The 19,622-nt window shown below is 42.7% G+C and overlaps 1 protein-coding gene and 1 long non-coding RNA gene across 3 annotated transcripts in view; one reads left to right on the top strand and one right to left on the bottom strand.

The window, feature by feature from the left end:
• Nucleotides 1–5,388: 5,388 nt before the first annotated feature.
• On the bottom strand, nt 5,389–13,676 carry POLR2M (RNA polymerase II subunit M). The gene is made up of 4 exons (XM_047736026.1): nt 13,422–13,676; nt 10,905–11,549; nt 8,273–8,477; nt 5,389–6,518 (listed from the first exon to the last, which is right to left on the bottom strand). The coding sequence occupies exons 1-4, from the start codon at nt 13,532–13,534 to the stop codon at nt 6,372–6,374; spliced, it is 1,110 nt and encodes a 369-aa protein (XP_047591982.1). The 5' UTR covers nt 13,535–13,676; the 3' UTR covers nt 5,389–6,371.
• A 66-nt stretch (nt 13,677–13,742) lies between these two features.
• Nucleotides 13,743–19,622, top strand: part of LOC125103940 (uncharacterized) — a 52,302-nt gene continuing 46,422 nt past the window's right edge. Inside the window, exon 1 of one of the 2 annotated variants that reach the window (XR_007128541.1) lies at nt 13,743–13,955. This is a non-coding gene — a long non-coding RNA (uncharacterized LOC125103940). The remainder of the gene's footprint in view (nt 13,956–19,622) is intronic. The other variant, XR_007128540.1, reaches the window with a different exon arrangement.

Raw genomic sequence — 19,622 nt, 5'->3', positions numbered from 1 at the left:
CCTTAGTTTCCCCATTTATAGGATGTGGAACAAATTATATTTAAGTTTTCTTCCTTCCCTAAGAACTAAAGATCCTAAGTTGAGATAAGATTGGCCTTCTATTGCCAGTGAGTTTCCTCGTGTGCTGCATTTCGACCCTATTAAATATAGCTGAAGGGGAAAAAATTCTTCTTATTAAAAATCTAATCAATAAAAGATATGCCTTCGTTTTTACCACACAATCCCTAAAAGAGCTATTTAATACAAATATATATGGTACTGGTTAGGAACAGTGATGTATTTACTAGCAATATTTTCAGACAGAATTTATAAGCACCACTCTGGGTCTCCATCTTCTAAGGAGCGTTTCTGTGTGCTCTGAGTAAGGTCTTGATTTACAACTCTCATTCTTTTGCCTTAATAATGAGAAAAGTTTCCATCCGAAGTTTAGGCTTTCCTTAGCTCAGTGTCCTAATTTCCCCTTGTCAAAATAGCCTATTTTAGGGAGTCTCTATTGATCTCAAGTTAATTTTAACACTAAATTAAAAGTTTCATATGGTGGTGATTTTAAAACATTTTACTTCGTATGCCAAAAGGTACCTCCCCAAACTACTTCGATCATAATTGTTACCATCGTTACAATAAGGTTTTCATATAGAATCTCTTAGGCCCCAAAGTGTTCTCTAAAGACCACACTTTGAAATTTCTGTTCTCTCAAAACATACCCCGTAGATTAGATAAGGGGTCTCTGACCTCATTTTACAGACTTAATAGTCAGGAGAGCACATAACTTCCCATTGGATTCAAAGGAAATAGTGGCATTTAAATCCTAAATCTAATAATCTAATGCTATTCCAGTGGCTTACCCTCTTTTTCGCCTTTTCTTTTATTCCAAGTTTTCTAAAATCATCTGGGAAGTAATAGATCATATTTAATTGTCCAGGCTTTTATGCTGCGCCTTCAGAATCGCTTCTGATTTGTGGTCTGGCTCCGGTTCAGTATTACCCGGCGTGAGGTTTGTCTCATCCGCCCGGTATCAAAGCTCCCTCACTTTAGCCAGAAATTAAAATAATAGCTTTCAGTTTCTCCCCTCTGTCAAGAAGCTAGTCAGTAACGCAATTTGCCATATTTTGTAGATGACTCTATAGGCTCTCCATTAAAGCGGGATATATAATCCCTTTATTTATTTAGTGGAGGCAAAAGACAGAACCTTTCTTTCCTGACTTTACTTGCTTTTAGCACTACAAACTGTCGTGAATCCTGCAAAGGGCCAACTACCAGATCTTACCCACACGTCTGAACAAAGCCTAGGACACCTGAGGTACTTTGCCTCACATCTCTTCTAGAAAGTTTTACGCAGACAAATGTCGAGTGAGGAGGGAAGAGTGAAGATCCCAGCAGTGACCAAAGCAGCCATACACAGTTCTAAGATGATTAAAAACAAAACATTCCAAATACAAAGATTACCAGAACAAAAGCTCTTTTGTGGTGTAAGTCCTAGAGACAGGACAGGACGAATGCCCCCAGAGTAATCTGAGCTCTCCCCTACCATTAGCACTTTCTAAAGCCCACAGGCAACTTTGATTTGTGGGTTTGTGCTCAAGACGGAGGCCGTGCAGCCCGGGCCCGAAGTGTTGAGGGCTGAGTTCTTTGCTCAGCTGCCTGAGTGACCTTGTGCAAGTTAACTGCCAACATCCCAGGTACAGGAGAGGGTATCCCGCAAGCTATCTGCCTTCCACCCTGACTCACACACCTCCTGTGTCCCCAGAGATGCGATGTGGACAGGACACAGGTCCCGTGCAATTACTCTCTTAGAGGTGACTGTTACAGAACGAGATTAACCCTCCAACACCTCCCACGGTTCGGGTGAAGCCCCAGACTTCAGCAGTTCCTTCTCTTAACATCTTCACTTGAAAACGGAAGGTAAGAGTTCGGCACTGCGGAGTCCATTTTCCTACTTTAAACCTCATTTGAATATAAAAGAAGTCTTCCTTACTGAAAAAATTTACTTTAAAAAGTTAACTTCTGTTCACCTGCAGCTCAGATGAAAATGTGTCTGCTATGTCCGTCCCTTTTGATTTGAGTTGGAGACAGCGCGGATTATGAGCAAAGAGCATATACAGCTTGGGTTCAAACCTTATCCCCAACACTTACTAGTCACTGATCTTGGGCACATCATTTCAGGTCCTTACACCTCAATTTCCTCTTTTATAAATGGGAAAAAATGGTACTTTTGGAAAATAAAAATCCAATCACGTCACATTACAAAAACAAAACCCCTCACTTGCTAACTCTTCTCAATCAAAACTACATAATACTTTATTGGCAATAAATCAGTGTTCTGAAGTTTCTATGTAACTTGTATAGCCCAAAAATAGTCATTCTAGTTGAAATAGTAACTATCCTTGATAAATGGCAAGGTTCCAAACCTCCTAAGTTTCCAAGTACATTCTGTTAGGAATAAAAAGTGAATTGATTAAGGATGGAATATCAAACACTTTTTTTAAATGAATGGAGATTTGCACTACCAAGGGTTTCTGGTTTGTTTTGTTTCGCAAGAATTCTAAAATCTACGCGAAAATGCAAGGGGCCAAAAATATCCAAACCAGTCTTAAAGAATAAGATGGCAGGCTTTACTCCAAACCTTATCATAAAGCTACCATAAATATCATGGAGTAATATTAATACCAGTAGAAGAACAGAACCAAAGAGAGGACCCAGCAAAGTAACACAGACATGCACAGATGTTTGATGTGTCCCAGAAATATACCACGTAGTGTGGGACAACAGGCTGGCTACACAGAAGGCTCCATCCTCACACCATCACAAATAATTTCTGGATAGCATCAACGACACAAAGGAAAGGCAAAAGTACAGAGCACTTTTTAACTAACACAGTTTTAAAAGACAATATTTTCATGACTTCAGGATAGGGAAAGGTTCTCTTTAAAAAAGACACTCAACAAAAAAACCTGTAAGTTTGCCATTAAGAATTTCTGTCTAACAAAAACACCGTGAAGAGAATGAAAAGTAATCCAGAGAGGAAGAGGATATCCACAACAAACATAACTAATGATTAATATCAAGAAGGCACCTTACAGATCGGCAAGGAAAAGGACAGCTGACACAAACACAACAGAAAGATGAACAAAAGTTTTGAAGGGACACTTTTCAAAAGAGGAAATCCAGCGATCAGTAAACGAGATGCTCAATGCCATTCCTAACTAGGGAAATGCAAAATAAAACCAAAATAAAGGTCTATCACAACGTCACACTGGCTTGTCTGGTAGTATCAGGCGTTCGTGTACTGGAACTCTCAGATGGGCTGGACCCTGGATGGTGGGAATATTAAATGTTGAAAATATGCCTACCTTGTAATGCACCAATTGAACACCAAGGTAAATACCCAACAGAAATGTTTATGTGCACAAAGATGCTCATTGCAGCATTGCTTGAAATAGCCCCAAACTGAAGATACCACGGAAGTGCTCGCCACACCGGACTGAAGTGGGATTGACGGAGTGGCACATGACACAGCTATGAGACGAATAACCCGCACTTACGCCACATGAATTTCATAAGCAATGTGGATCGAGTCAAAGACACCAAACACACATACAGTAGGATTCCATTTTTGTAAGGCGAAAGTAGGCAAAACAAACTAACCATATTATTGCCTATGTAACCGGTACGACCATTGTTTAAAGAGGGGTTAGTATTACTCAAAAGCCAGGAGAGTAGTTAGCTCTGGGGGATAAACAGCATACCCACAGGGGACATGGGGACATTTCAGAGTCCTGGCAGTAGCTTTTCTGCATCTGGCTTGTGATTACATAGCTGTTTGCTTTACCCATTAAACTGCACACCTGTTTTGTGTACTTCTCTGGAGGTTATATTGGACAGAATTTAAAAGAATGAGGGAGAAATTGTATACCAAATATTAACCATAATTATTAAAATAGTGCAGGAAAAACTACAAGGCCCAGAATTAGGCCCATAGCACAAGACACATGGGAATTTAATATCCTATAACGACAGCATTATAAATCAGTGGGGAAATGGTGGTTTATAATATTGAGCCAATTGGTCAACTCTCTGCAAAAATTAAATCTTACCTTATATGGTTTCCCCAAGAAAACCTGAGATGGATTAAAAATTTCCTTTTAAATTAAAGAGAAGTATAAAAGTGAAACTTTTAAAAAAGTCCTAGAAGTAAGGATGAATACGTATCCATCCTGAGGTTAACGCAGGCATGCTCAGACGTAACCACAAAGGCAGACTTCTGAAGAAATCTACTACACTGAGACACCACAAACTATTACAAAGAAAATAACACACTAAAACAAGAACATATGACAATAGCTGGACATCTTAATTCATCAAGAATTTATAGACCAATAAAAACAGTACATTGTCCAAGAAAATACAGTTAAGATATGAATAAGCAATGCTCAAAAGAATGAACATAAGTGGTCAATAGACATGAAAAATCACTCACCCTTCATTAAGCAAAGAAACATAAATTTTAAAAATCATCCTTTCCTGTGATTATTCAGTTAGCAAACACTTTAAATAGCAATTTTCAGTCCTGGGAGTTTGATATTGCTTGGAGAAATATAAAGGGACACAAGTCTTTGTGGTGAGTGATATAGATCAAGAATCTCAAAAACTTAGCTATACTACCAACTAGCAATCTCACTTGTACAAAGGTATTTTCTGTAAAGAAATAATTTTTGTACAAATGTGATTATCTTTTAAGATGTTGATTGCATTGTTGATTACAGTTTACGCTGTAACAAACAAATTGTTAAACAATAAATTAATTTTAAAAGTTAGGGCACACCCATAAAATTGAATATTCTGGAGCTATCTAAAATGCAAAGTATCTACTAATGGGAAAATGTTTACCATACATAGCAGGCTGTAAAACAACAGTGCAGTATGACTGCATTATTGAAAATAGTAACATATAGAAGAGTATGTAAAGAACATATACCCAAATCTCAACAGAGGCACTCTCTGGGTGATCTGACGACAGGGGACTGTGTGTCCACGCATGGGACCCCTTCCACATTACTTGGCTTTCCAGAAATGTATCATTTTATTCTCTAAGGAATAATTCTGTGTTGTGAAATCCATTTATTATTGTTTTTTTAAAAGGAGAAATAATGAATTTGTTAGCTCAGTATATTTTCACATTTTTAGGGGGAGGGCAGAAGGGTGACAGGGGAGGAGGTGGAAAGTGGGGGGTGGAAAGCAACAGCCATATCTGGAAGTCCATGCTGGAAAACCCAGCCCTTCCTGACACTCCTACATGTGCTTGCAGGAAAATGTCATATATGAATGTCTCTTTCAAAGCAAGTTAAACTTAATTAAACACCCATAAAACATCACCATTAACACTGTGAAGTTGCTCTAATATTTTATTCTTCCTTTCAACACTGTTTAGAAGCTCTAACATATTAAACAAAGAAATCTCTGAAAACCATGTAATCCTTGAAAAGTACATAAATGTGTATACATATAAGACTGAGATTTCTGTAGCCTATATATGCCTCTTGGGGGATGGGGGGAGGCAGTGTATTGACAATTCAATTGTAGTTTAAAAAAATTTTGTTTTCTTACCAAACTGAACCTGTCACCTCTTAGAGCAATGAACTGAAGTCAGGTCAAGCCTAAGAACAGCTCCTCCCTTCACCTAGTCACCCTAGACTCTTCCTGTATCTTGGGTCACTTTGGGCAAATATGGTCATCCAGAAAGACCGTCCACCCTCCAGCACCAACTAAAAGTACTCCTACTCCTAATCAGAAGATAGCATTCTTCCTAAGGGAAGACAGAAGAAGGAAACAAAAGTTCAGAATCCTCTATGAGTGTCTTCCTAGGTATTTCACATCCAATTACCTCATTAACCCCATGCAAACATGCATAAAATTTTCTAGGCTGCTCTCTTCATTACTTGAAAAAGGAGGGAACTTTATGGTCCTAATTCATTTTAGGTGATGCCTGGGGCAACCAAGTATTTCACTGACAGATATGTAATAAATGCTATTCCACAGAGGTAAGAACCAGGAAAAGAGCAGTTATCTGCTTCATTTGGCTTAGAGAAAAAAATCCTGTGCTTACTATGTACTAAAATATCAGACCAACACACAACATACTGCAAAACTTTAATACAGTATGGTTAAAACACAATATTCAAATATTAAACTTTTTAAGCACATGAAAGTCATCTTCTGATAGACAAACTGGGCTATTTTTATAGCTACCTTTGTGTAACTTTAAAAAATTCCTTCCCTCGACAATGTCTGACACTGATCTTGATACTTGTTTGAAAGTCTGACGTAGGATCATGACAGCTCAACAGGCAGAGATTCACATCCCACTGGCATCTTCAGAATTCATCTCCAGAGGACTGATCGTCGTCTTCATCCCTCACTTCTCGGTACTTCCTTGAAGCCTCCCCTTCGGGATTATAGCTCTGCATCTTAATGTTCAGTCTTTCGGCTAATTTTTGTGCTGCGAGTTTGGCTTGCATCTCCTTTAAAAAAAAAAAATCAAAGCAAAACGTTACATATTCACATCCTTTCCATACCATTTTTTCAGCAGGAAGTCATTTAAAGTGGAAATAAAAGGGCATACAGCTCCCCTCAGTGCTCTCTCTAGCAGTGTGCATGTCTTGAATTGTGCCTACCATGGATGGGCGGGGCAGGCAATGCTGGTGAGGGCTACGGCCTGCCACAGTCGTGGTTAGACTTCCATTCACACACAACAGTGCACTGAAATCACCCACCTCTGCGTGGGAAACCGAGGAACCTGCAGAGCGCTGAGTTACGAACATGGACAGAGTTTCAAGTATGTGGACACATGCACGTGTACATACACACTCACACAGCAGTTTCAACTATCAAGTGTCGAAAATCACTAATGCTGTGTGGATTCTCCAAAAAAGAATCTTCTTTCCTCGATGAAACCACGGCTTTCAGGCTTGAGAGTTGTATTTCAATGTCACAATGAAATCAAGACACCAATACTTTGAAAAAGCCGACTATCCCTCTCCAAATTAAGTTCCCATGAAAATTACTGTGACAGAAAGTCCAAGTAAATTTTAGACACTGCCAATGTGCTCGCAGACACCCAACGAGAGGACCACAGACTGATGGCAGGTGACAATGCCCATTTTCAATCTGGCTCTTTGCTTTTCTCATGCTTTTGCCCCACCACTTGAACTTCTTTGTGTCTTTCCCCTCAGGCCATGAATCTCCTGGAGAGGCAGGACTGAAGTGGCAGCTAACAGCACTCTGCCGAGGAAACTGGTTTCCAAGGAGTTGAATTCAACCTAAAGATATGTCAGGACAGGCACTCAGGATCATATAAATAATTTAAAAACCTATTTCCCAAGAGGGTAGTCGTAACTAGGCAATAATACTTTAATACTCAAGGAAGCAAAATGGCTTTTAAAAAGGAGTGCCTTGAAAATGCCAACCCATGCCAACTCAGCTTCGGTGAGAAGCCAAGTCTGAACGACAGCCTGGTTTTGTCTTGACTGGCATCTACTACCTGATTAAAATCTACGTAAGCAATTCTACGAAGCTAAGCTGCTATTCTGGGGGAGGGTCAAACTATTACTGTAAGTACATCGGACGCTTTCTTTTCTCCCTCCAGTCTTCACCTATTTTCTCCCATCTCATTATTCTATACACAAGCTGTCCATATACACGCTTAAGGTGCAGAACTCCCAGATCTTTGAAGTAAGTGCTATTACTTTTTAATGAAGTTATTAAAAGTCGGCGATTCTTCTGTCTTCACGAGGGCCTGCACACCATGCTTTTAAGCTCTGTGTCCAAATGCCTGTTGGTAACATCACACCACTCCTCCGATGTTACGCTCTTCCCTGTCTGGCAGGAGACAGAAACCTGGAGGAGGTTCCCTGATTCTTGGTTAGCTTCCACCACAGAGACCCTCTCGCATGGGGCTTACGAGGTGGAAGACAGAGAAGCACGGCTTCTGCTAGTCTGACAGCATGGGCGTTAGACTGGGGAATTCTGCAGTGGTCTTCCCACATTTCCTGGCAAAAACCACTCTGCTGTTGCACGTAGCTGTGATCGTCTCCAGCTGCGTCCTGCGGTTCTAGCAACTTGAAGACTCTCAGAAAACTAGAGGCTCACATCTGCGAGCTAATGGCATGAACGGACCATTTCTCAAGCACCCTTCTATTAAGTCCTGTCCTCTGGGAACTTCCTGGAGTAAATTCTGACTTAGCAGCATCTAAGAAACATTTAAAACTCTACATACCTCATAAGTCTGTTTCTGTTGTTTCTGAAGTGCCAAAGATTCTTCTATGGAGAGCAGCTGTGCGGGCATATGGTGAAGTGGCAGAAGCCGGGCTGCTGTGACATCATCAAGATGCTTCTTATCCCTGAGCTGCCTTTCTTCCGAGGAGATGGGAGACCCTCTTCTCTGCCAATGACTAGATGAATCATTCTTTTGTGAAGGTAATCTGGAGGGCAAATTTGTTATATCATCAGACTATTTTCTTTTTATAGACACATTTACAACATTCCCACACAGAAGCAGCCTTTAACCTTAGCAGTTAATTATCCTACAAAGATAAACATACGTAGCTTCCAATATTTATATTCATAAAGACCCTTCCTGTTTTTAAACGTATTTACTCCAGAAACAGGAGTATTTAACTTGGCACCTTTTTGGAGAGTAATAGGACAATCTACTGTTTTAACAGGGAGACTGATAAGCTCTCTGCATTATCCTTTGCTCTTACAACCTTACACTTGAGCTGAAGCCATCTTTCCATCTTTCCCTTCAAAAACGTGCGCAAATGGGCTTGCTGTCCAGTAAACAAACTTGTACACAGTTTCCGTGCCATAATACCACCCATGGAACACTCTGCAGAGGTGGTGTTCACACTATATATACTGTCACACTGGAACAGAAAGGAAACCATGAGTTCTAATGGGAGACAGGGAGGTTGTCAGAAAAGCTTTTAAAGAGTGAATTTTGAGGAATCTTGAAATAATAAATGCTCACCATGTAAATGAGGGGAGGAGGGCATCCCAGTGGGGAATGAGGGGCAACATGGTGCGGTACAAAGGGAGTTCAGGGGGTGGCATGTAGAGGAAAGGCCGTGAGATAAGGCTGGCAAGTAGACCGGGCCCAGTCCTCATCGAAGAGTTCTGTGTAATGGGTTCAGATCTGCGCTGTACGAATCTCACTCTGAGCAGTGGAGAAGATGGACTAGAGGAGTTAAGCCTAGAGTCCAGACCAAGCCAGTTTTAGCCCAGGAGAGGGAGGAGAGCCTTCACTTTGACAGGAGGATGCATATAAGAATAATTAGAGATGAAAATCAATAAAATATACTGTCGGTCTTTATGGCTGGCAGATAGGGAGATGAAGCAAAAGACACCTTGGGAGAAAAAAATAAAGTGGCGGCACTATGAATTTAGGGAATATGGGAGAAATCGTGGGAAGATATGCGTTCTATTCTGTACATGGTTAAGTCTGAGGTGCCACAGAACACCCACATGGCCATGTTTCATGGTAACTGGCCATGCAAATCTGAAGCTCTGGAAAGACCTAAGCTAGAGGGAGGTAAGAGGCAGCTGCCAGCACCCAGGAAATACATGGTGCCCAAAGGCACAGCGGAGGCCAAAGGTAGAACAGAAAAGGAGTCAAAGGCAGCTCATCCATGGAATCCCTTGATCCACACTAGTCCAGGCCCAGCCTTTCCCCATCTGCTCTAACTACACGGGAGGCCTCTGGCTCTCCCCACTCCCACTTCTGGCTAAAGGACCACAGGAAAGAACCAGGATCAGTGTATCCTCTGACCGACTAGATGCTGCTTCTGGTTCTGTCTTCCTGGAAGTGAGGAAATACACCTCACTGCACACAAGATGAGAGGTTACTCACTTTGTACATCAAGATTACAAACATTACTTTTTATTCCTACCTAAAAATTAATGTAATTAATTAATGTAATTAATCTTCCTGGTTTTTCTAGAGAGAATAAAATGTTTTCAAGTTAAAAAAAATGGCAGGATTAAACTTTAAAGACTCTATAATAATTCTCTGAAAGTTTTAGGTATTTCTAACTAGAGCTTCTCAGCTTTTCGAAGAAAAGTAGTAGTGATTCCACTTTGTGCGTAATGTAAGCCTGGTAATTACAGACAGGTAGGCTAAATACACTGGATACTCCCTGACGTGAACTTTACATCTGCCTACAAGTAAATAAAATTCCTTTCTCTTCGAAGAGGTTTTCTTTTTCTGGAAATCTCAGAAACAAAACTATGACAAGGTACTCAGAAGCATGGTTCATTTACCCTCCTGCCCCAATCTGTTTTTCAGTTTCTTTAACCCCTTCCTAGCTCCCTTCCCCCTCAAGTTGTTATGATACAGTTCAATGTTCTTCCAAGTGGGTAGGTCTTGGGTCTTCACCTAGATCCTGAATTCTTTGAGGAATGGGATCTTTACTTCTGTGCCACCCCAGCACCAGTTGCTTACCTATAGTGAGCACACAAACATTTTTCACTGTCAAATCCATTGGCTTCTAAAGCTGCTTTTCCCTTAGCTTACAGTCTAATCAAAGGGGGAGATGCACACCAAAAAATTATTGTGGAAAATAGTCATAATAAATTCTCTCTCTGGGTTTAATATCAAATGTTGGCTAAGCCCACCCTGAACTCTAGTACTCTACCTGCTATTTAAACCCATTCAATCATTGGGCTGAAAACCTAAGTATTTTTCAACACGAATCCTCCATTCCACCCAGGCTATTTCCACAAGACGCTCTTTGCTAACTACAAGTAGCTCCCACACAAAAAAAGTCCACTGAACTGAAAGCATTCTTCCAATGTTTTGAGTTTAACAAATAGTATGTGCCTGTGACAGGCCTGTTTCTGATAGTACTTACACATTAGTTTTAAATTTATGTAGTGGGGGTACCGGGTTTTTGGCTCGAATTTCTAGCACTTCCATGAAATGAGGCTTCTTCTGTGCCCCACTATCAAGCCTCGCCAAGTTCTCAGCACCCCTGTTCTCTTCTGAGTGCTCTTCACCTGAGTCCACAATTGTGATCCTCTGTAACCTATTAATAAACAGGCTGTCAGAGCTGCTCAAATTATCTTCTGCTTGACTTGAAACACGATGCTGAAGGAGACGCTCACCAGCTGCGCAGGAGGAAGGCGCGCTGGCTCTGCTGCGGGAAGCTGGGCGCGCGCTCACTGTGTACTGAACTTCAGGAGCCTCTTCATCACCTTCGTGAGGAGGATGTACAAGTCCCCGCTGCTGGGAGGTGGTTTTAGATGACTCGGTGTTACTTACAGAGGAAGAGCCACAGACTAGCGATGAAGTATCAAGTATCCGGTCAGAACTCTGGGCCGTTTCAGTGTCCACATCAACAACTGCAACTGCTTTTTGCCGTAACTTACAGTCTAAACTAACAGGATGAAACAGTCCACGTTTTCCTCTAACTTCACATTCGGCAATGGCAGCTTTCACTTTGGCAACAGAGTCTAAGATCTTTTTACCTTTGTCGGGCAATTTGCAAATGAATTTTCTGTTGAATGGAAAAAAACGAAACAAACAAACATGTATCTGTCAGAGCCATGTTTTCAAACTTGAGATATAAAGACAAAGCATCATCCTCAAAGTGAGAAAAATCTATCTGTAAATCAAAAATCTGACTTCCAACAGCCTCAGAACAGGAATGAAATAAGTTGTCATCTAAATACCCTAAAAAAAGGGGGGGGGGATGCAGGAAAAACATCCTTCATATGCCTAATTAGAATTTCAGCAAAAGTATTTTAAGTATATAATACTCTATAATATACTCCAAAACTCACAGTTTTTAAAGTGTGATGTCCAAGACCTTCATGGGGAGGGGAGGTGGATGGTTCTGCAAGGCCAGAATTATTTTTGTAATAGCACTAAGCCATTATTTGCTATTTCCACGCTCATTATCTTATATGGGTACAGCAGAGATTTCCAGAGGCCACATGATATGTGGTATCATTGCTCTGATGGCTCACGATTGTGTATTCTTGTGTTTTAAAGATCTCTTACCTAGAATTCCTTTTTTTTTTTAAAGATTTATTTTGAGAGAGAGAGAGAGCAAGCAACCATAAGTGGGAAAGGGGGAGGGAGAGAGAGAGAGAATCCCAAGCAGACTCCATGCTGAGCATGGAGTCCAACTCGGGGTTCCATTATGAGTCTGAGATCATGACCTAAGCGGAAACCAAGAGTGGAACGACTGTGCCACCCAGGTGCCCCTCTCACCTGTAATTCCTAACACACCAATAAACATCAGGAGATGTAACACACATAAAACAAGAGCTCCCTGGCATGCTCAGTAAGTCTTAACAGTATAAAGGGGTCCTGAGACCAAAAAGTTAAGTCCCTGCTATAGATTAAAAACCCATTCTCACAGAGTCAAAGTACATGCCCTACTAGAAAGCTCCCAAATGATAATTTTTGCTGAGTGACTTAGGTTTCTTTTCAGATTCTCTTTTCTTTATCCATATAAGAAATGGAGGGAAGAGTACACCTCTGGCTTTTTATTCTTTCACACTACATTCCTTCCCACAGTTTCAACATTAACATCCCTCTGCAGTTGAGATTCCTGTATGTCCTCAAGACCACTTCTCCAGTTTTTAAGTACATATAATTAACTCTCCCCTCAACTCAGCACCCCCCCCCAAGTTAAATCAACCTCAGATCTATTCCCCAATTTTTGTTCTTATTAGTGGTTCTCTATACAAGCTGGAAACTTCAGCCATCTCCTTCATCTACATATCCAAATTACTCCATGCCTGATGTAGTTTTCCCAGTCCCACAACCACCCTTCTACACCCCCTTGCTGGGAACCTCTCTGAAAATATCCTCCAGCTGTCTTCCGTCTTTCATTCCTTCAAACCTTCCTACACCAAGCTGCTAAATTAAGTTTCTTTCACTTTCATTGTATTGTTCAGCTGCTAAAGTCGTTAAGACTGCCAGCTGATGAGACCAACTTTTCCTGCTGTCCCATTCTTTCGCTTTCCTACAGGTCCTAGAGATGAAACTGACAAGATGTTTTGGGGACGACAAAGGCGGCAAGGGAGGCTCGGGTACACAGGTATTTAGGATACAGACCCTCCCTTCAGGGAACAGTCGCAGTGGTCGGGTAATTAAAACAAGGAGCTAAGGGAACAGCTGAAACTCCTAAGCTGCCTTTCCGCACGCTAACCATCCGCACGGGCCGGAGGTACGTGCCAAACCAGGACGCAGCCGGCTTTAAGGCTGGAGGCCCTCTACTCGCCTGCGGGACCGAAACGGATCTGGGACAAGGTCACCTTCCAGGGAAAGGAACCCGATATGGGGGAGGGGAAGGAACGCGTCCCAGGGACACCGAACCGAAGAAGCCTGGCGGTGACTCGGCGGGACCCAAGCTTACTCGTTGCGCAAAAGTCTCTCCTGGCGCTTCAACATCTCCCGCAGCTCTGCCAAACTCCGCCGCCCCAAGTCCTCGGGAACTTGGGGCTCGAAGCCGCGGGCCAGCGAGGACATTCTGCGGGGGCTGAGGCTGGCGAGGCGGCGGGCACTCGGTTTCCTCAGCAGCCCCCGCGGCTAGTGCCGGATCCGCCGCCGGCGTGGACTCCGAAGTACGAGCGGGAGCCGCCATTTTCCCGGAAGAACGGGTCTTCTTCGAACCGAATCGAGCTTTATTGAAACACCGGAAACAAACACAGGCAAGGAGAAGGGGGCGCCGGGAGGAGAGGGAAGGGGCGGAAGTTACCGCGGTTTGGGGAGTCGGTGGGGTCCCGCCGCGACTGGGCTCGAGTTTACGACGGTTGTCTTTTCTCGGCTCGTCCGCTCTTCACGTTTATTCAAAAAGTGTTGGCTAGCGCCACTGTGACCCCGACAAATATCCACGACTCCTGCCGTTATGGAGTTTACCGAGGGGTGGAGGGAGGCAGACATTAATCAGGTAATGATGAAACAGTATAATAGTAAGATTGGTAGGGGCACCAGGGCAGGTGCCTCTGAGAAGGGAACTGTAAGTCGAACCTGAGCGATGAGTTGGTTAGTCGTTGGTGTAGTTGGGGGAATGGTCTGGACAGGGCTCGAGAGGCTTTGGCCCGGGGTGCTGCCAGGGCTTAATGACGTTCTCGGAGTTGGAGGGATCCTTGGGGAGTGTCAGCATTTCTTAATGGGACTCTGTGGCATTTGGAGCAGGACTTTTCATTTGCGGCACTGCCTCAGGCATTACGAGACATTTGGTGTCTGGCTTGCGCCCGCTAGTTTTATGGCATCCCCAACTCGGAACAATCCAGAACGCCTTTACCTCCCCCTCCGCCCCCCACCCTCCGCCTGCTGGTACACACACATTTCCAAAGGCCCGCAAGAGATGATGGTGGGAGGTGCTGGACAAGCCACTGAGAACCCCTCCATCATTCCCTGTTTTACCTGTAGAAAAACAGCACAAAATCAATTTAGTATTATCAGCGCTCAAAACTTAGTAATTAATAGCGCCAGATTTTCACTCAAACTCCCAGCTACTCTTTCTACCACACCTATTTGAAAATCTCCTTCTTGGCTTTATGCCTATATCCTAATGTTTAAAATTGTTGAAAGAGCCCTTTCAGGCTGTTAAGAAGAGTACAGCAGTGTCAAACATCCCAAACAGCTCTTACTTCTCTTTACAATTCAGCTACCAGAGCTGTGTCCCAAAATAAAGAATAGGAAACATACAAGAGTCACAACAGCTATCAGTTGGGAGGTTGGGACACCCCCATAACCTCCGACACCACCTCCCCATTCTTTGATATGGAAAACTTAAATTTTCTCAATCCCATGTGAAGTGCTGTAATAAACAGAGCAGTTCCCTCCCAGGCAGACTGAAGCTCTAGATAAAATCTGAAACCATGCCAGGGAGTACAGTTTAAGTCATTTCTATAGTGTCCCAATCTAATTCATTCTGATCAGGTTAACTGAAGTATTAAAATTCTCAGCATAAGCCTTGCTTTCAAAGATATCAAGAACCTGCTTCAGCCCAGCTATATAAGAGATACTTGAGTAAACCCTTTGAGTCAGGTAGTTGGCCCCCAGCAAGCTCCCCAAAGCCTCCCTCAACCCATCCCTGGGCCATAGCTGAAGGCTTTTATTAACCCAACACTGGTGAATCCCCATCTTCTGGTCCTAGGCCACAGGTGTCCTCAAGGCAGGGATGTCTTCTCTCCAGACTCAGAATTTTGCCCCTACTGTTTTCTTTTTGTGGAAAGCTGTCACTTCTCCCTTCACCCATTATAAATCTAAATTCAAGCCTCATCTTCTCCCTGAGCATTCCTAGGTTATTCCAACCCCAATTGTTCTTTCTTTTGAGCATAACTATGCCTCTTAGAGCTCAAATCTGCTGTTACGCTTCTCCAGTTGTGTTATGCATGGTGAGTTCTTTTTCCTTTCTAACAAAGTTGTGAAGTCAGGGAGTTCTGTCAGGGAATTATGTTTATACTTTTCTGTCTCTCCTAATGCATACAGCAAGTATTATTTGGTGGAATCTCCCTCTCAATTTTTCTCACAGCCTTTCTCTCATGTTTTTTTTTTTTTTTTTTAAGATTTTATTTATTTATTTGACAGACAGAGATCACAAGTAGGCAGAGAGGCAGGCAGAGAGAGAGAGAGGGAAGCAGGCTCCCCGCTGAGCAGAGAGCCTGACGCGGGGCTCGATCTCAGGACCCTGAGATCATGACCTGAGCCGAAGGCAGAGGCTTTAACCCACTGAGCCACCCAGGCACCCCTCTCATGTTCTTCTTAATGAAATGTCCCTTTCATATATATAAATCATAAGCGTTTTATGTAGAAGTATCAGCCATAGTGATTGTGAAGATATTTTCAATGCTATGGGATAGGATCTTTCATACAACCTAGCTTAGAACTTCAAGATGTCCTAATACAAATGTCAATTTTTTAACAGCACCCATGCACAGACTGACTCGTTTTGTCACCAACCAAGAGGTTTGGCAAGTGAGGGAACAGCACCGTAAAACCTAAGACCAGGCTATTTGTACTTCAGTATGAAAGGTCATGTATTCTATAATCCATCAAACAAAGGAAAGATAAGTTTTAGAACAAATTTTGACAGCAGTGTCTGGGGGGGACTTATGTAAAATGGAGACATTTAACAAAGAGAGAAACAACAAGTACCATAGATTTTAACTGTCTTCAGCCAAAAGCAGGCAGATACTTGAAAGGAAGCCCACAAACCACAGGCAGCTAATCTCTGCTGAAGAATTCCAGTTGCATATCAAGAGCCCATCTGTTAAAAGTTGAATCTGGACAAGCATTTTTAGTTTTTGTCTTTGGGTTTCCATGCCCTTTAAAAAAGTCTAAATCACTTTTCCAGTGGTACTTGGACTATTATCCAGAGTATTAATTATCCTCAGAGTAAGCTAATGAATTTGACTATTAGCAAGAAAAATTCAAAATGGAGAATTAAAGGAGTGGATGATTTCATTATGTGAAGTGCTGCCAGGATGACTTGGCCATTCCATTGCCACCAAGCCGTTAAAGGTGTCCTTTGAGTGCAGTTTAAAAGGACAAAAACAGGCGCCTGGGCAGCTCACTCGGTTAAGCCTCAGACTCTTGATTTCAGCTCAGGTCATGATCTCAGTCAGGGTCCTAAGCTCAAGCCCTGTGTGGGGCTCTGTGCTGGGGAGGTGGGGGGGCAGGGGGTGGAGCATGCTTAAAATTCTTTTCTCCCTCTCCCTCTGTTCCTTCCCCCCCAACCCACCCCTATTTGCATGCACGTGTGGTTTCTCAAGAAAGGACAAAAACAAACCTGGGAAAGACTTCCATTTGTCCTTAGAGTTGAAAATAAAAGTTAGAAATCAGTTGTAAAACTGCTAGCATTGATCCTCAGAATCTCCAGGCTGCTCTTCTCTGTTTTCTCCCACTGGTTGTCAGGCCACAAACTAGCCATGGTATGCCTGGGGTCCACCAGAATGGTGGCAAAACTATTTCTCATGCCACACGTTCTTACTATGTGAATTTAACCCCCCCCCCCCCCCAAGAAATGGGATTGGTCCTCCTGATCCTTGAATCTGGGCATGCTTATGACTAGAGCAAAAGTGATTTTTCCAGTCTTTGTAGTAAAAAGTAATGTAGCTTCTGCCTAATTTTCTTGGGGTGCTTACTGTTGGAACCCAGCCAGCAAGCCAGCTATGCAGAAACCTGAGTTTGTGTGGGTCTTTGGTGTTTTGTCAGCCTAAACTGGTGTTTCCAGCAAAAGGCAGCATTAACCACAAGATGCTCGAGTGAACAAACCTTTGAATGATTCCAGCCCCCGACTAGAACAGCCTTCTAGGCTCCCAAACTGAGGCCTTGACCTACAGAATTCGGGCGCATAATAAAATGGTTGTTGTTTTATACCTTTAAGTTTAGGGTGATTTGTTGAACAGCAGTAGTAACAGGAGCATTAATCAAGAATAATTCCACCAGCTGTGATCTGGATCCCATCTATATTGCCTCCTTGGGGATCTCATTTATTTGTTCACTCAATAAATAATTACTGTGTGTGGGACACTGTTCTAGACTTTGCAGGTATCATGGTGAGTGAGACAAAAGTCTTCTGCCATGCTGAAACTTACATTCTATTAGTACTAGTGTCACCTAGAGAGTTAATACAGGTGGATGTTAAGGAGTGATTGGGAGGCTACCTTGATTGAGATGATGGAGGGTGACCGAGGTTGGTTTTTCTGAGGAGGCCATTTGTAAGCTGAGACAAGAATTAGCCATGGGAAAGCCTCTCATGTAGAAAGGGAAGCATCCCAAGTAGAGGGAAGAACAAATGCTAAGGCTCTAAAAGGAGAGGGAGCTCAGCATGTCCAAGTAACAGACAAACAAAAGGCCAAGACTAGATCTTGCAGGGCTTGGGCCAGAATACGGAGTTTGAATTTTGCTCCGAGAGAAATGGGAAGCCATCTGTTGTAGGCAGCCTTCAGGATGGGTTCCCAATGGTCCTGCCCTATTGTAATCCCTTCCCATTAAATGTGGAATGGACTTACTGACTTACTTCTAACAAATAGAACATGGTTAAAAAAATAATGCAAATGGTGAAAGTGGCGAGGTATCACTTCTAAGGTTAGATCATAAAAGATTTGAACACACATTTCACTGAAGGTATATGAAGAAATAAGAACGTGAAAGGTGAGCAGTGTTATTATCCATTAAGAAAAAGCAAATTAAAAACACAGTGAGAGAGCCTGGGTGGCTTAGTCGGTTAAGCATCTGCCGTTGGCTCAGGTCATGATCCTGGGGCCCAGGGATCAAGCCTCCCCATTCGGACTCTCTGCTCAGCAGGGAGCCTGCTTCCTCCTCTCTCTCTGCCTGCCTCTCTGCCTACTTGTGATCTCTGTCTGTCAAATAAATAAATAAAATCTTTAAAAAATACATATATAGTGAGATACTACAACACAATTATTAAAATGTCTGAAATGAGGGATGCCTGGGTGGCTCAGGTCATGATCTCAGGGTCCTGGGATTGAGCCCCGCATCAGGCTTTCTGCTCGGCGGGGACCCTGCTTCCCCCTCCCTCTCTCTGCCTGCCTCTCTGCCTGCTTGTGATCTCTGTCAAATAAAATCTTAAAATAAAATGTCTGAAATGAGAAAGACTGACCATGCCAAGTGTTGGAAAGGATGTGAGACAATTGGAACTTACACTGCTAATGTGAATGTAAAATAATACAACCGCTTCGAAAAACAGTTGGGTAGGTTCTGAAAACCTACCACATAACCCAGCCATTCCTCTGCTAGGTCTTTACCCTAGCAAGAGAAACAAAAGCCTGTGACTGTCTGAAGACCTGTATGTAAATGTTGATAGCAGCTTCATTTGTAATCGGAAACAGAAACAACCCAAGATCAGTCACTAGGTGAATGGATAAACAAATCAGAGTGTGTCCATACAATTGACTGCTGTCCTCCATGCAGCAGCCTTAGTGAATCTCACTTATCCTGAGTGAAGCCAGGGATTGTCCTTATTATAGAATTCCATTTACATAAAATTCTAAAAGATGCAAACTAATCTTTAGTGACTGGAAGTAGATCAGTGATTGCCTAATGATGTGGAATGTCAAGGGGAGACTACAGGGAAGGATTATGAAGGGGCGGTAGAAACCCTTCGGGGGTGATGGATACATTCATTATCTTGATTGTAGCGATGGTTACGTGAGTACATTCATTTCATAAGTCATACCTTATCCCGTTGTACACTTAAAATATGTCTGGTGCATGACAGCTCTGTTATGCCCCCAGTGAAGCTGTTAAAAGTACCCCCTCTTTCTTCCACCCTTTTCTCTGTTTTCAAGGCTAAGCTGCCTAAAAGACTTGTCTGCACCCTCTGACTCCTTTTCTCCGCTCACCAGTGCCATGAACCCTCTCATGTCGTCCTATCCAAAGAAGCAAGTTTCAGTCTCTCTCCTCCTTGATGCCTCTGGCCTGTTGACCACTTCTTCCTCCTTACAACTCTCTCCTGACATCCACCCCGTGCTACCAGTCTCTCCAGGATTTTCGGTTCTGGCAGTTTTTGCTCTCAGGCTAGAATCAGAGCCGGTGTTAGGACCTTCCCACCTGGATGTTCCAAAGATTCCTCAGGTTTAAC

The sequence above is a fragment of the Lutra lutra genome, chromosome 7 (assembly GCF_902655055.1).
Source record: "Lutra lutra chromosome 7, mLutLut1.2, whole genome shotgun sequence".
NCBI classification, from domain to species: domain Eukaryota; kingdom Metazoa; phylum Chordata; class Mammalia; order Carnivora; family Mustelidae; genus Lutra; species Lutra lutra.
The sequence above is the reverse complement of the archived record's forward strand: the minus strand, read 5'-3'. Positions and strand labels throughout refer to the sequence as shown.